The sequence below is a fragment of the Lagenorhynchus albirostris genome, chromosome 7 (genome assembly GCF_949774975.1).
Source record: "Lagenorhynchus albirostris chromosome 7, mLagAlb1.1, whole genome shotgun sequence".
In the NCBI taxonomy this organism is placed as follows: Eukaryota; Metazoa; Chordata; class Mammalia; order Artiodactyla; family Delphinidae; genus Lagenorhynchus; species Lagenorhynchus albirostris.
The window spans coordinates 55627212-55643953 of record NC_083101.1 but is presented as its reverse complement, the minus strand read 5'-3'; the positions used below and the strand labels follow the sequence as shown (position 1 = coordinate 55643953).

The 16742-nt window shown below is 35.4% G+C and overlaps 1 protein-coding gene across 1 annotated transcript; it reads left to right on the top strand.

Moving 5' to 3' along the window:
* Positions 1-965: 965 nt before the first annotated feature.
* Positions 966-14520, top strand: INSL6 (insulin like 6). The gene is given in 3 exon segments (XM_060153205.1): positions 966-1239; positions 14182-14458; positions 14460-14520. Coding segments are annotated over 3 exon segments (612 nt in total).
* Positions 14521-16742: the final 2222 nt, after the last annotated feature.

Below are 16742 nucleotides of genomic sequence, written 5' to 3'. Positions count from 1 at the left end.
TCTCCGGCCCACATATCCCTGCCAATCGGAAACTAAGCAGTCCAGCCAAGGAGAAAACCCCATACTTTGGACTCCCAGCTTCCTCAGTGGACTCTTTGGTTATCACACTCCCTCCCACCTTCCACCCCTTTTCTCTATAAAAGCAAGTTCTCTTCCTCGTTCTCTGGATTTGCTTACGGCCAGTCAAGGTTCATATGTCCTGAATTGCATTCCTCTGGCTATTCCTGAATAAACTCACTTTTGCTGATAAAATAACCGGCTAGTACTAAACATGGCACTAATAATTTGGCAATGGGCAATCCTCTATAATCTATAAACAAAAATACTAGATTATCCCAAATCCTCTCTTTGTTCTGGAGATTGAGGCTAAGGCCCATTTCTCCCTGCAGAACTGGTAGGAATTTCCTCAGAAAGCTTTGCATCTGACTTTAAAACGTGCACACATGTTTCCACAAATTTGATTGCCAACTATGCATCAGGCCCTGAGGTACAATGGGAAGCAAGAACAGACGCCGGCATTGCCTTCGTGAAACCCGGGTATTAGGGGAAGAAATTATCAAACAGGCGCAAAAATAAATGTGAGGAAACCTACCGAGATAAACGCCATGAAGAAAATGAGAGGTTTCTCGAAGGAAGCGACGTCCCAACAGGCAAAAGAGGCGGGAAACGCATTCCACTAGAGGGATGCGTTAACTACGGCCCCATATTTCATTTGATGAGTCTCCCTAGTGAGGATGGCAAGAAAAACTAATCAATCATTTTAAAAATTAACAGGCAGCCACCTGGGACGGCCTGAGAGCCCCGCGTAACACGGGAAGTTTAGGCGCCGGCGCCGCTCACCTAGTCTTGAAGTTCTCGCGAGGTCTGCACGCGAAAATCAGAAGGTCGCCAGGTGCGCACGCGCAGTCGTGGGACAGACGGCAGTTAGGGCCCTCGGCGGATCTGTCTGTGTTGGGGGTCCAGGGATGCCGTGGCTCTTCTGCTTGTGTGTCGGGCTCCTGCTAGTTCGGGTCTCCCGTGAGCTGAACAACATTAGTCGAGCCAGGAGATTGTGCGGCAGGCATCTGCTGCAAGAAATAGTAAAACTCTGTGGCACTGTTAACTGGAGCCACAGTGAGGAGGAAAAGCCTTTCACACAGCTGCTTTCCCAGGCCTCGGAGAAGGTCGAAACCTTTATCCCTGACCGGTTAGAAAGCTCGCAAACCACTTTCCCGGTCTGGAGGAGAGCGACAAACCCAGGTAAAAATCTAAACCAGAGGCATGTTTTTTCATCTTTGTACATTTCTTATTCCCGAATTTGCCCTGCCAGGCATGGAACTTCTGCAGGAAATGGAATTTGTGCCTAATACATATACAAAAGCCATGAAGTCTTTGTTTTTGTTTGTTGTAACTTGGAGGAAAGAAGCGTACACATGTAAGTCTACACATTTGTATAAGAATAATGCTGTTTCCCTCGCTTTCCCTTTCTGCAGTGCCCTTGTCACCTGGCAAACTATTTTGCCCTTCAAAGCCTGATTTAGGTATCATTTTCCCTGTGAACTCATCACTGACCATTTCATAGCTACTCACTCCATTCTCCATTCTACCGCAATATCTAACACATAATTCTATTTAACTATTTATATTTAACTGTAATATTTAACTGTAATGAGGACCTGCTACATAATTGGCCCGGCCTAGTGCAAATAAAAATGCAGGGCCCCTTGTTCAAAAAGCAGGAAAAACTGTTAAAGGTACTAAAATATAAAGCTTTTTACCTTTCTTGTGCGTATCTCCTCTGCTCAAACACATGGTCCTCTGTCCCATCAGACTTCACATACAAGTCAAAAGATAAAATTATTGAGAATTTCAAGACTGGGACAACAGAGCATTAAACAAAATGCAGGGTCTTTCTAAGCACTAGGCTTGTGCTACTGGCAAGTCTCAATCTCTTAATGCCAGCCCTGTATGCCATACCATGTTATAGGGATTGCTCATGTATGTTTTTATCTGAAATGTCTAGCAGAGGGCTGAGCACAGGGTATGTGCTTAATATGTATTGAATTTATACTTAATGCTTTTAAGCAGTCTTTAGGAAGAATATTTTTGTTTCAGATCCATTCTTCTGTTTTTACATTTTGTGACTAACACATTTTAGTCCCAATATGTTTGCCATTTTAAAAGAAAATGCACTTTATTTGTAGACTGTGGTCTATAGAGTGTAGTGTCATTGAAGTTATTGCCTTTTATAGTAATCCAGTTGATTCTATTTGGACAAATTTTGCAAAAGTCAAGATTTCTGAAATTAAGGAAAGGAGTTAGACTATCGTGCCAAAAGAGAGACCCTAATGTAGATGACTGAAACAAGCTAAAACATTGCCTAGCACATTATAAACACTTATTCTTTTTTTTTGTTTTGAGGTATAGTTGGTTTACAATATTAGTCTCAGGTGTATAACATGGTGATTCAAAATTTCTATAGATTATATTCCATTTAAAGTTATAAGTATTGGCTATATTCTGATAAGCACTTATTCTTCTTTAATGAATGAATGAATAAATCTTATAAGATTATTGTTGCTAAGAGAATAAAATTGTTTTTATTGATGTGTATTTGATTTACAATGTTGTGTTAGTTTCGGGTGTACAGCAAATTGACTCAGTTGTATTTATATATAATATTAGTTTAGTTATTAGATTAGTTATATATGTATATTTGTATATATTCTTTTTCAGATTTTTTCCATTATAGGTTATTACAAGATATTGAATATAGTTCCCTGTGCTACACAGAAAGTCCTTTTTTAATTTATTGTATATATAGTAGTGTGTATCTGTTAGTCCCATACTTCTAATTTGTCCCTCCCCCCTTTCCCCTTTAGTAACCATAAGTTTGTTTCCTATGTCTATTTCTGTTTTGTAAATAAGTTCATTTGTATCATTTTTTTTAGATTCCACATATAAGTGATAATCATGATATTTGTCTTTCTCTGTCTGACTTACTTCATTTAATATGATAATCTCTAGGTTGCACCATGTTGCTACAAATGGCATTATTTCATTCTTTTTTATGGATGAGTAATATTCCATTGTGTGTGTTCCTTTGGTTTTTAAGTAAAAATAAAAGACACATTTTTCATTTTCACCCATAACTGTTGAACAATGTATTCACCATTTTGTTCCACTACCCTCTGCCATTTTCCAGGCAACTTCATAATTCCATCTTCCCAAAACTTTATATCTTTTTGAGCAAAGAACTGTTCCAGGTGCCTTTTACAATCTTCCAGGGAATTGAAATTTTTTCCATTAAGAGAATTTTGTAAAGACCAAAATAAGTGGAAATCTGAAGGTGCAGTGTCTGGTTAATACGGCAGATGAATCAGAACGTCCCAGCCAAGCTGTAACAGTTTTTGCCTGGCCATCAAAGGAACATGTGGTCTTGTGTTATCCTGATGGAAGATTATGTGTATTCTGTTGACTAATTTCAGACGCTTTTCACTGAGTGCTGCTTTCAGTTGGTCTAACTGGGAGTAGTGCTTGTTGGAATTAATCGTTTGGTTTTCAGGAAGGAGCTCATAGTAGAGGATTCCCTTCCAGTCCCACCATATACACAACATCCCCTTCTTTGGCTGAAGACCGGCCTTTGGTGTGGTTGGTGGTGGTTCATTTCGCTTGCCCCATGATCTCTTCCATTCCACTTTATTGTACAGTGTCTACTTTTCATCGCCTGTCACAATTTGTTTTAAAAATGGAATGTTTTCATTACATTTCAGTAGAGAATCACATGTGGAAATATGGTCAAGAAGGTTTTTTGCTTAACTTATGTGGAACCCAAACATCAAAGTGATTAATATAACCAAGCAAATGATTTTCATTGCTTGATTTGGATATTTTGAGTATGTTGGCTGTCTCCTGCATGGTATAACGTTGATTGTTCTCAATTAATGTCTCGATTTGATCGCTATCAACTTCAACTGGTCTGCCCGACTATGGAGCATCGTCCAGTGAGCAACCTCCAGCACAAAACTTCGCAAATCACTTTTGACACATTCGATCAGTCACAGCACCTTCTCCATACACTGCACAAATTTTTTGCATTTCAGTTGCATTTTTACCTTTCTTGGAATATTAACGAAGCATAATATACCGAAAATGTTGCTATTTTTCTTCCATCTTCAGTATTAAAATGGCTACACAAAAATTCACCAATTTTGATAAGGTTTTTTTCTTTTTAGATTTTTTTTGGTGGGGACCATTTTTAAAGTCTTTATTGAATTTGTTACAATATTGCTTCTGTTTTACATTTTCGTTTTTTGGCCGAGAGGCATGTGGGATCTTAACTCCCTGACCAGGGATTGAACCCAAACCCCTGCATTGGAAGGTGAAGTCTTAACCACCGGCCCGCCAGGGAAGTCCCTAATAAGTGTTTTTTTTTTTTTTTAATATGCTGATATGACAGCTGTCACAATACAAACTAACAAAATTGTTTCGAATGAAGTTAAAGACACCTAAACGCTACCAGAGCCATCTTACGGAAAACAAAAACAAAAACAAATGAACATTTTGGCCAACCCAATAATTTTTAAAGGAACCTCCATACTGTTCTTCATAGTGGCTGTACCAGTTTACATTCCCACCAACAGTGTAGGAGGGTTCCCTTTTCTCCACACCCTCTCCAGCATTTATTATTTGTAGACTTTTTGATGATGGCCATTCTGACCAGTGTGAAGTAATACCTCATTGTAGTTTTGATTTGCATTTCTCTAATAACTAGCGATGTTGAGCACCTTCATGTGCCCATTGACCATCTGTAGTCTTCTTTGGAGAAGTGTCTATTTAGTTCTTCTGCCCAGTTTTGACTGGGTTGTTTGTTTTGTTTTGTTTTGTTTTATATTGAGCTATATGAGCTGTTTGTATATTTTGGAAATTAAGCCCTTGTTGGTCACATCATTTGCAAATATTTTCTCCCATTCTGTAGGTTGTCTTTTCATTCCGTTTATGGTTTCCTTTGCTGTGCAAAAGCTTATAAGTTTGATTAGGTCCCCTTTGCTCATTTTTGCTTTTATTTCTATTGCCTTGGGAGACTGACCTAAGAAAACATTGGGATGATTTATGTCAGAGAATGTTTTGCCTATGTTCTCTACTAGGAATTATATGGTGTCATGTCTTATATTTAAGACTTTAAGCCATTTTGAGTTTATTTTTGTGTATGGTGTGAGGGAGTGTTCTACCCTCATTGATTTACGTGGGGCTGTCCAGCTTTCCCAGCACCACTTGCTGAAGAGACTGTCTTTTCTCCATTGTATATTCTTGTCTCCTTTGTTGAAGACTAATTGACCATAGGTGTGTGGGTTTATTTCTGGGCTCTCTATTCTGTTCAGTTGATCCTTATGTCTGTTTTTGTGCCAATATCACACTGTTTTGATGACTGTAGCTTTGTAGTATTGTCTAAAGTCTGAGAGGGTTGTGTCTCCAGCTTTGTTCTTTTTCCTTAGGATTGCTTTGGCAATTCTGGGTCTTTTGTGGGTCCATATTAATTTTAGGATTATTTGTTCTAGTTCTGTGAAAAATGTTGTGGGTCATTTGACAGGGATCGCATTAAATCTGTAGATTTCTTCCAATCCAAGAGCATGGGATATCTTTCCGTTTCTTTGAATCATCTTCAGTTTCATTTATCAATGTTTTATAGTTCTCAGGGTATAAGTCTTTCACTCCTTGGTCAGGTTTATTCCTAGGTTTTTTTTGTGTTTTTTTTTTTTTGATGTGATTTTAAAAGGGATTTTTTTTTTTTTTTTACTATCTGTTTCTCATATCTCATTGTTAGTGGAAAGAAATGCAACAGATTTCTGTATGTTAATCTTGTATCCTACTACCTTGCTAAATTTGTTTAGCAGTTCTAGTAGTTTTTGTGTGGAGTCTTTAGGGTTTTCTATATAGAGTATCATGCCATCTGCATATAAGGGGAATGAAAACTTTTAAAGACAGAAACAACAGAAAGCATCAGACTGAATCTTAATCATTTTCCACCATCAAAACCACCTACATATAAACTCACTTTATCCTGCTCTTATAAAGAAGGAATTGTTTCTCACCAGTCTCTAAATTGTACCTTAGTTCAGTTGATATTCACACTTTAATGTGTATATGAATCACCTGGGGAATACTGTTAATATACAGATTCTGATTCAGTAGGTCTGGGGTGGGGCCTGAGAGTCTACAGTTTTATAAGCTCCCAGGTGATGCTTATTCTGTTAGTTGGACACTGCTCTTTGAGTAACAAGGGAATAGTTCACTTCTCTATTTCTTCATTACTCTTTTCTCCCAGAAATGCAAGGTGGACCTACCCTTTCTACTTCATGTTCAGTGGGCATTTCTCTCACATCAAATACTGTGCTCTCATTACCTATAACCTAGTCAAAATTTTACCTTCAGTCATCCAAGCTTGAGTTTATTATTGAAAAAGAGTTTAGAATCCTTTTTCTCGACAAAGCCTACTCTGGAGGAAACACTTTTCTCATTAATAAAAAGTCAACTTTAAAACTCAGAGCTGATTAATCACTCCTTTGTCTCAGGTATTATTCACAATCCCCTGAAGGAGAACATGTCACTAATTCAATGAGGAGGGATCTGCAATGAAACAGGATTCGTAGGAAATGAAAATACATCTGATAATATTTCAGAGTTCTCATACCCATTAAACATGTTACTATGGGAGCTATATAAAGGGCCGTTTGCTGAAGTGGAAATATCATGTGGCAATAAAACCATGGTTGTTTTAAAATATATGGAAGAATGAAAAATGGATTTAGGTTATCAATATGAATGTGTATTAAAATTTAAAGAATTCTTAATCTATAAGGAAAGACGACATGTAGTCCTATTAATTTCTAGTGACTAATTTAGAAGTTGTAGAGAGGTATGTGTTTCCAATATAGAATTCCAACGTAGAATATATAAGTATGCAATTTCTTTTACATGTGAATGTTGCTGTAAAGTTGATTGATTTTTATTTAGCTTATATCAGCAGAATATATTTCTATATTAGATCAAGTCAGTTATCAACAATTTTAATCTTCTGATGATCTATTTGAGTCTGACACAGGAAAAGATAGTTTGATACACTCATATTCAAAAATGCTTTTTTTCAGGACTACTCATGCATAATTTGAATTTGAGATGTGTACTTCTTGTTAGTGGATCCTGAATGTATGGGCCATGTCTCATGCTTACCTCATAGTGTGGCACCATGAAGCTAACGTCATATTTCTAAATTCTGGCTGAGTATGGTGCTGCCTAACTCTTAGTACCAGGTGAAATCATCAAAGTTTCATCACCAGTTTTTCATAATCCATAACCACTATTCCAGTTAGATAGGCTGTATTCCCCCATTCTTGGTCTTCATTCACTTGTTCTTGTTTTTTTGTTTATTTTCTTGTTTCTTTAGATATCATTATCACAACTGGCTGTGCAGAACCTCTCTATTTATATATTAATTCAACAAAATTTGTGTGCCTGTTGTATATTAGTTAGTATTCATGCTGCTTGGGATATAAGAGTGAACAGTTTCACTCAGGAGGCAGTGAAGGTTCTTGCCTTCATGCAGCTTACAGAATAGTGAAGATAGACAATAAACATAAATAAATTATATGGTATGTTAGAAGATAATTAGTCTCCACATATCTCCTTTCTTCATGCCCATTCTCCTCCTCCCATAGGCATCCATTCCAATGTTTTATTATGTATTTTTGTTTTTATATGTTTTATTGCAAATTGTGCATTATTTCCTGTGCATGTATTTTAAAAATATATCTAAATGGTATTTGAGATCTATATCTTATTATTGCTATTTGAACTTTTAGTCATTGCTTCAAACTGCTGCATAATATTCATACGCATTCCTCACATTTTACTTATTCTTTCTCCTAGTGATGAACATCTAACCTATATAGCCTTCAACTCCCTGCCACTATAAATAACACTGCAGTGAGCATCATTGTATATGCCCCCTTATGGATCTGTGTGGACATTTCTCTGGGATATATACCTAGGGGTAGAATTGATGTATCATAAAATATATTATGCTTAATTTACTTGAGGTGCATTCAGATTGCTTTGCAGAATGGCTACACCAATTTATAGTTGCACCACTAGTACATGAGGATTCCTGTGTTCTTGTATCCCTGTCAAGAATTAACATTATACAATTTTTAACTTTTGCCAGTGCCACAGGCGTGAAATAGTGTCTCATTTTTGTCTTAATTTGCTCTGAATTTGAGCACCTCTTCATATACATATTAGCCTCTTGGGTTCCTTTTTTCTGAAAATTTCCTGTTTATACATTTTGCTCACTTTTTGTTGGAATTGTCATCTTCCAGTTGATTTGTAAGAGTTATTCAAAATCTAGATACAATAGTAATCAGCTGTAGGTTTTAGATGTTACAAATATGTTCTCCTATTCTGTCGTCTGTCTACTGGTGTTTGACAGAAAGTCTTAATTTTTATACAATTAGACGATAAGTGTTTTGCCTTATTGTTCATACTTTCAAAAGTATGAACAAAACTTTCAAAAGTTTTAGAGGTTCCTTTTCTGTTCTTCTGTTAATTTTATAGTTTTACTGTTCTCATTAGGTCCTTAATTCTGGGGCCCATTTTTGGTTCTGTTCTGCTAGGGATACTACCTTAGTTTTCTCAGTGTCTTACTTTTCTCTACATGAAGAAATAATTTTCTGAATACCATCTACTGAACAATCGGTTTTTTCCCATTGATTGTAGAGCCACTTTTATTGTTTATTAAGTTTGTCTGAGATTCTTATTTAATTGGTCTTTTTGTTTGACTTTGTATTATTACTACACTGTTTTAGTACTATGACTCTGTAGGGTGTCATTTATCTTGGAGAGCAAGTCTCCAATTATTTTTTTCCCTTAAGGTTGACTGAACTAATCCTCTGCCTTTATCCTTATATATACATTTAAGAGTAAGCTTATTGAATTTATTTTATAAAAACCCATCTGGAATTTAAATGGGATGCATGGAATTACAGAGAATAATTTGAAGAGAATTGACATCTTTTTAACAAAAAGTCATCTCAGCCAAAAACATGGAATATCTTTGTATTCTGTCATTAGAATTTTAAAGTTTTCTCTATAGAGACTTTCTGTATTGTTGGTTAAGTTAATGCTTAATACTTTAATTTTGTTGCTATTGTAAATACTTGTTAATTATATTTCTAGTTAGTGATCATTGGTTAGAGAAATGCAGTTGAGTTTTACAGGTTGATTTTAATCCAGTAATTATGTGGAACTATCTTAATAGTTTTTTGTCACTTACTTTCTAAACTTTGTACCACTCTTCTTTTTTTATTCTTATAGCATTTGCAAGGAGTCATTACAGGTTTTTGAGCAGAGGAGTGACATAATTGACATTTTAAAGGGATCACTTTGACCACTGTGTTGAGGATAGACTGTAGGGAAGCAAGAGTAGAAACAGAGAGACCTGTTAGGAAGGTATTAGAGAGGATAGCATCTGGATAAGGATGGTAGCAGTGAGTGGAAGCAGTGATAACTGTTATAATCTAGATATATTTGGGCAGATATGATGTGAGATATGAGAAAAAAGAAAAATCAGGAATTACTCCAATATGTTAAAAAAATATGTGATTTCAGAGTTTTTGCTTTGAACACCTGGAAGGATAGGGTTACTATCAACTGAAATAGGAAAGGCCTCAAGTGGAACAGGTTTGGAAAACAGTATTAGTAGTTCATCTTTGGACATTTTGAGTTTGAAAAGTTCAGGTGGAGTTTTAAACATGTTGAGTTTGAGACATCAGAGTGGAGATGTTGAGTAGCAAGTAGGATATATGAATCTGGAGTTTGGAAGAAAAAATTTGCTTGAAGAAAGAAATTAAGGAGCCACAGGTATATAGATAATTTTTTAAGCCATAAGACTAGATGAGATCATGAAGAGAGTAAGTATAGATTGAAAAGAGTACCAAGGACTGAGCTCTGGGAGACATCAACATTAAAAAAAACTGAAGAGGAAGTACTTGTAAAGGAGGTAGAAAGGGGCAAATAGTTAGGTGGGAAGGAGAGAGAATGTGGTATCCTGGAAACCAAGTGAAGAAAGCATATCAAGAAGGAGTGGTTTTTATTAGTTAAATAAGATGAGAGTTGGCTGTTGAATTTAGCAATATAGAGGTTGTTTGTGAGCTTGATAAGAGAAGTTTTGGTGGAGTGATGGAGTAAAAGCCTGTATAGAATGCGTTTCAGACCGAGTAAGAGAAGAGAAGTGAATTAATAAATACAGAAGGAGTTTTGCTACAGAGGAGAGAAAAGAAATTGGATGGTAAGCAGGGCCAAGAGAAGTGTTTCTTGTTTTTTTTTGTTTTTTTAAGTGGGAGAAATAGCACATTTGCTGATAGGAGTGGTTCGCTAGAAGTGAAAAAATAATGATGAAAGAAAGATAAAGAGAAGCACTGCTGGAGTGATATCCCAGAGTGGGCAGGAGGAAATAGATCTAGTCCATAAGTGGAGGAATTGGTTTTAGAGTGGATAATTCATCTATGGAAATACTTAGGAAGGCAGAATTATGGGTACAGATGTTAAGAGATGAGTAAAAAGACAGTGAAGGGAGCAAATACAAGTTGTCTTCTGATTCCTTCAATTTTCTTATAAAGTAGAAAGCAAAACCAGCTGAGAGTGAGCATGGGAGTCTATTAATATAGTAAATTGCATTGATAGATTTTGTGATCTTGCATTTCTGGGATAAACACTTTCTTAATATATTTGTAAAATACGTTCATGGATTCAGTTAACTAATACCTTATTTGGGACTTTCAAACAAACATTTGTAAGTGAAAGGGGCTTATGGTTTAAAAAAATGTTTTTAATTGAAGTATAGTTGGTGTACAATATTATATGTTACAGGTGTACAATTTTTATACTCCATTTATAGTTATTATAAAATATTGGCTATTATAAAATATTGGCTATATTACTGGTATTGTACAATATATCCTTGTAGCTTATTTTATACATAATTGTTTTACCTCATAATCCCCCACCCCTGTCTTACCTCTCCTCCCTTCCCTCTCCTCCCTGGTAACCACTCATTTCTTCTCTGTATCTGTGAGACTGCTTCTTTTTTGTTATATTCACTATTTGTTGTATTTTTTAGATTCCACATATAGTGATATCATACAGTATTTGTCTTTCTCTGTCTGACTTACTTCACTTAGCATAATACCCTCCAAGTCTATCCATGTTGCTGCAGAAGGCAAAATCTCATTCTTTTTTATGGCTGAGTAATATTCCATTATATATACATACATATATATATATATATCTCTCACAACTTTTTCTATCCATTCATATGTTGATGGACACTTAGGTTGCTTCCATATCTTGGCAATTGTAAATATGCTGCTATGAACATTGGGGTGCCTGTATCTTTTCGAATTAGTGTATTGTTTCTTTTGGATATATACGTAGAAGTGAAATTGCTGGGTCATATGGTAGTTCTAGTTTTAGTTTTTTGAGAAACCTCCAGACTGTTTTCTAGAGTGGCTGCACCAGTTTACATTCTCACCAACAGTACGAGGGTTCCCTTTTCCCCTCATCCTTGCCAACATTGGTTGTGTTAGTTTTGATGATAGCCATTCTGGTAGGTATGAGGTGATATTTCACTGTGGTTTTGATTTGACTCATTTCCTTGATGATTAGCGATGTTGAGCATCTTTTCATGTGCCTGTTGGCCATCTGCATTTCCTCTCTGGAAAAATGTCTGTTCAGTTCTTCTGTACATTTTTTGATTGGGTTGTTTTGTTTTTTTGATGTTGATTTGTATGAACCACTGTTGTATCTGTATTGTAGTCCTTTTTTTCCTAGTGTATTTTGTTCACATTCATCTTTTTTTCTTGATTAGTCTGGCTAAAGTTATATTTTATTAATCCTTTAAAAGAGCCAACTTTTGGTTTTCTAAATCTTTATATTGTTTTGTTTCTATAATTCATTGATTTCTTTCCTTATTACTTATTTGGGTTATCTCTGTTGCTCTTTTTCAAATTCATTGATTTGAATACTCATTTTTAACCTTTCTTGTTTCCTGATGAGTACAGCTTGTTTCCCTTTTAAGTTCCCTCTCCAATTTGACATGTACTTTTCATTAACTAGTCCCTAGTTGCCTTCATTCATGAACAAGTTTCCTTCTTATTGTCTGCCTTTTTTTTCCCTTTAAGTGGCAGAACATGGCACATCTCATCCAGGAAGGTCTTTCTTCAACCTGCGTAGACAACCTAATTCACTTTTCCCTTCAGTGTACTCTGTTCATTGTGACACACTTTAATTGATCACATATTTATCTGTCTTAGATGACATTATTTGCTACTTTAGAATAGATTAATATCTGTCCTAAAGTTTTACTATTCCACATTTTGTCTTAGGCATTTATTAAATACAAAGTTATTACAGAGTATTCTAATAGGACTGTCACTGCAAGAGACAGAGTTTCTCCTAAATACCCTCAAGAAAAAAGCGGAGGATAGTTATTATAAAAACAAGATCTGTAAATGGATCTGGAAAGGCCCTGGAAAGCCTAAGGAATCAAGTCAGTGCTAAAAATCACCTTCTCTCTTTCTCTCTCTGAATCTTTTCTCCTCTAATATCTATGTTCCTTTATAACTTTAGCTTGTCATGATAAGCTTCATAGTATCCTCTCAGTTTTGGTTCTAACTCATCTTGTTCTCATTACTTCTTAGTTTTAATTTTAAAGAGAGGAAATCTGATTGAGCCAACTTATTTTTCACATGGCATGGATTGCTGGCCACTGTAGTAGACTGGTTTGTTTGGGGTCAGGTGCCAACCTCCTGACTATTCATCTGTGGATATAAGGTGGAATCACCCTATGACTGCCTAAGGGTGACTCTACAGCAATGGCTAGAGGCAAATATATCTCCCAAAAGGGACTGTAGATGGGCAAGGGCAATGATGGAAATCCAACAAGCCGCCAATTAATTACCTTCTGGTGTTATTTTAATTTATTATCAGTAATATTGAGTAAGAGCAGTATAATAGAAATAATCAGTTCATTGAGCGTATCACTACTTCTCCATTTCTTTATATTTCAACAAAAACCAAAATGGCTTCTACTAACCACTTAGTTAAAAATGTACGTAAAAGACAAATAACTCAATTAGAAATTGGCAAAGGATTTGAATAGACATTTCTACAAGGAGGATATATAATAAGCACATGAAAAATGCTCAACATCATTAGTTGCAAGGTCATTGCAAATTAAAACCACAATGGGATACCACTTCACATCCATTAGGATGGCTCTCATCAAAATATGAAAAATATCAAATGTTGGTGAAGATGTGTAGCAGTTGGAAGCCTAGTGGTGGGATTGTAAAATGGTACAACCACTGTGGAAAATAGTTTGGTGGTTCCTAAAAAAGTTAAATTTACCATATGATCCAGCAGTTCTACTCCTAGGTATATATCCAAGAAAACTGAAAATGTGTTCACACAAAAACTTGTATGTGGGTGTTCAGAGCAGTGCTATTCATAATAGTCAAAAAGTAGAAACAACCCAAATGTTCATCAACTGATAAACAGATAAACAAAATGTGATATATCCATACAGTGGAAAATTATTCAGCCATAAAAAGAATAAAGTATTGCTAGAGATGCTACAACATGGTTGAACCTTGAAAATATGCTCAGTGAAAGAAACCAGACACAGGTGGCCACATATGGTATGATTTAGGCAGATCCATAGAATAGAAAGTAGATTAGTAGGTGCCAGGGGCTGGAGGAAGAGGGAAATGGGAGTGACTGCTAATGGGTGGGGGTTTCTTTTGTGGGTGATAGAAATGTTCTGGAATTAGGCAGTGGTGATGTTTGCACAACCTTGTGAATATATTAATTGTATACTTTAAAATGCTCAATTTTATGGCATATGAGTTATATCTCAATATTTTTTGCATAAAAATGTGCAAATGTTTCTAGGCCTTTTTTATAGGAAAACAATACCTACAACTATTTTAGTTAAAAATATACATTGCTTTCAAATAACCATTTTACTAGTTAAAATGTGATTACTTGTGTTTTCAAAATTAGCTGACTCTAGTATTACAGCATTATGATTAAATTTTCAGCTAAACGAAGATTTTAATAAAGTAGGATTTTTTTCTTGTCTCTCAACAGTCTCTACTTTTGCCTCTCAGGAAGAAGCATTAAACAATTTGAAGATGCAGTCACTGTCTGAGCATCAGTACAAAAAGGCCAACTTGCCTTTTAAGACAAGACAAGAGATATTTTCCTCATCACAAGATATCAGTCCATATATTCATGAGATTGTAGAATTTCAGAAGAAAAATACAAACAAAATTAAAACCTTAAGCAATTTGTTTTGGGGGAATCATCCCCAAAGAAAGTGCAGAGGATACTCAGAAAAATGTTGTCTGAAGGGATGTACAAAAAGAACTTATTGCATGCCTTCCATATATTGATTATAAAAACTTAAAGAAGCATCAGCAGTTGTGACTGAGATGTACTAACCATCATAGGAATTATACTAACTTAATAAAAAGCTTAATATATTTTACTTTTATTTTTTTGGTGATTGTCCTTGTAAGTTCTCTACTGTGAACAACATCTGAATGTACTTGCAAGCACTTGACAATATTTTATGGTGGTAATAGGAATCTTAGTATTTTCTTTGGTGCCCTATTTTTCATATATTTTTATATTTGAAGAAGATGTTACCGGACATGGCATGATCATTGTAGACATCTAAGAATTAACCTGTTTATTCTTGTCAGTATGATTGAAACTCTCTTAAGCTACATTTAAATGGATTATGGAATGTTCTGCATTCCATGTGTATGATATACAGACTGGTGCCCATGACTATTATGCTCACTCCAGTATGCTAATACATCTGTCCTACCAATTTAAAACTAACTAATCAACTACTACTCCTAGTAGGAGCTCTTATACTGTAATAGTAGGTACATTTAAAATTCTTTGTGTTTTATAATAGTAACTGGTCAGTCAGAAGTTTTTTCAGTTTCTATTGAGGACTTAGAGTTCAGTGACTTTCTTTAGGTTGTAATCTCTCTCCAGGATCCTCTGTCTTTGCTTTGAAGGTACTGATATAATGTGAAATTTTATTCTGCCTTGCTCAGAATAGAGGGCTGACCAGGTTAGCAGTGTCAGCATCACCTGGGAACTTGTTAGAAATATAGTTCTAATGTCCTCCCCCAGATCTACTGAATCAGAAACTCTGGGTATAGGGCTCAGTGGTCTGCGTTTTTATAGGCCTTCTGGGTCACTCTGAAGTAGGTTAAAGGTTGAGAACCACTGGTAATAGAGTCACTATATGAATATTGTAGAAATTCTGCTATTTATGTGCTTTCATAACTCAATATAGATGTTATAACCCTTAAGTTTTTGGTGTGTTTTTCCACTTTATGTCCACATGTGAAAATTTTTTAATGCTACATATTAATGTTACATATAAAGTTTATACATAGAATCAAAAGTGGAATTCCTACTTTTCTGCCATTAATTAGGGGGTAAGTATCATCTGAAATCTTTTTCTAGTTTCTTTCCTAAATATGTACTGTAATGTTCTTTTCAGTTAAATTTTTAAATTCCTATTTGGCTCTGTTATTTCTTAGGACAAAGGTTCTTTTCCACATATCTATATCTATATAATATACACTTACAATGCATTAATATGTCTGAATTTTTTTGCGTATATTGAATCCTTGCATTCCTGGGATAAACCCCACTTGATCATGGTGTATGATCCTTTTAATGTGCTGTTGGATTCTGTTTGCCAGATTTTGTTGAGGATTTTTGCATCTATGTTCATCAGTGATATTGGCCTGTAGTTTTTTTCCTGTGTGACATCTTTGTCTGGTCTTGGTATCAGGGTGATGGTGGCCTCATCGAATGAGTTTGGGAGTGTTCCTGCCTCTGCTATATTTTGGAAGAGTTTGAGAAGGATAGGTGTTAGCTCTTCTCTAAATGTTTGATAGAATTCGCCTGTGAAGCCATCTGGTCCTGGGCTTTTGTTTGTTGGAAGATTTTAAATCACAGTCTCAATTTCAGTGCTTGTGATTGCTCTGTTTATATTTTCTATTTCTTCCCAGTTCAGTCTTGGAAGGTTGTGCTTTTCTAGGAATTTGTCCATTTCTTCCAGGTTGTCCATTTTATTGGCATATAGTTGCTTGTAGTAGTCTCTTATGATCCCTGTGTTTCTGTGATGTCTACTCTAACTTCTCCTTTTTCATTTCTAGTTTTATTGTTTTGAGCCCTCTCCCTCTTTTAGTTTATGAGTCTGGCTAAAGGTTTATCAATTTTGTTTATCTTTTCAAAGAATCAGCTTTTAGTTTCATTGATCTTTTCTATTGTTTTCTTAGTCTCTATTTCATTCATTGCTGCTCTGATCCTTATGATTTCTTTCATTATACTAAACTTGGGTTTTTTTGTTCTTCTTTCTGTAGTTGCTTTAGGTATAAGTTTAGGTCATTTATTTCAGATTTTTCTTGTCTCCTAAGGTAAGACTGTATTGCTATAAACTTCATCTTAGAACTGCTTTTGCTGCATCCCATAGGTTTTGGATCATCGTGCTTTTGTTTTAATTTGTCTCTAGGTACTTTTCAATTTCCTCTTTCTTTAGTGATTCATTGACTGTTTAGTAGCATATTTTTTAGCCTTCATGTGTTTGTGTTTTCTTACAATTTTTTTCTTGTAGT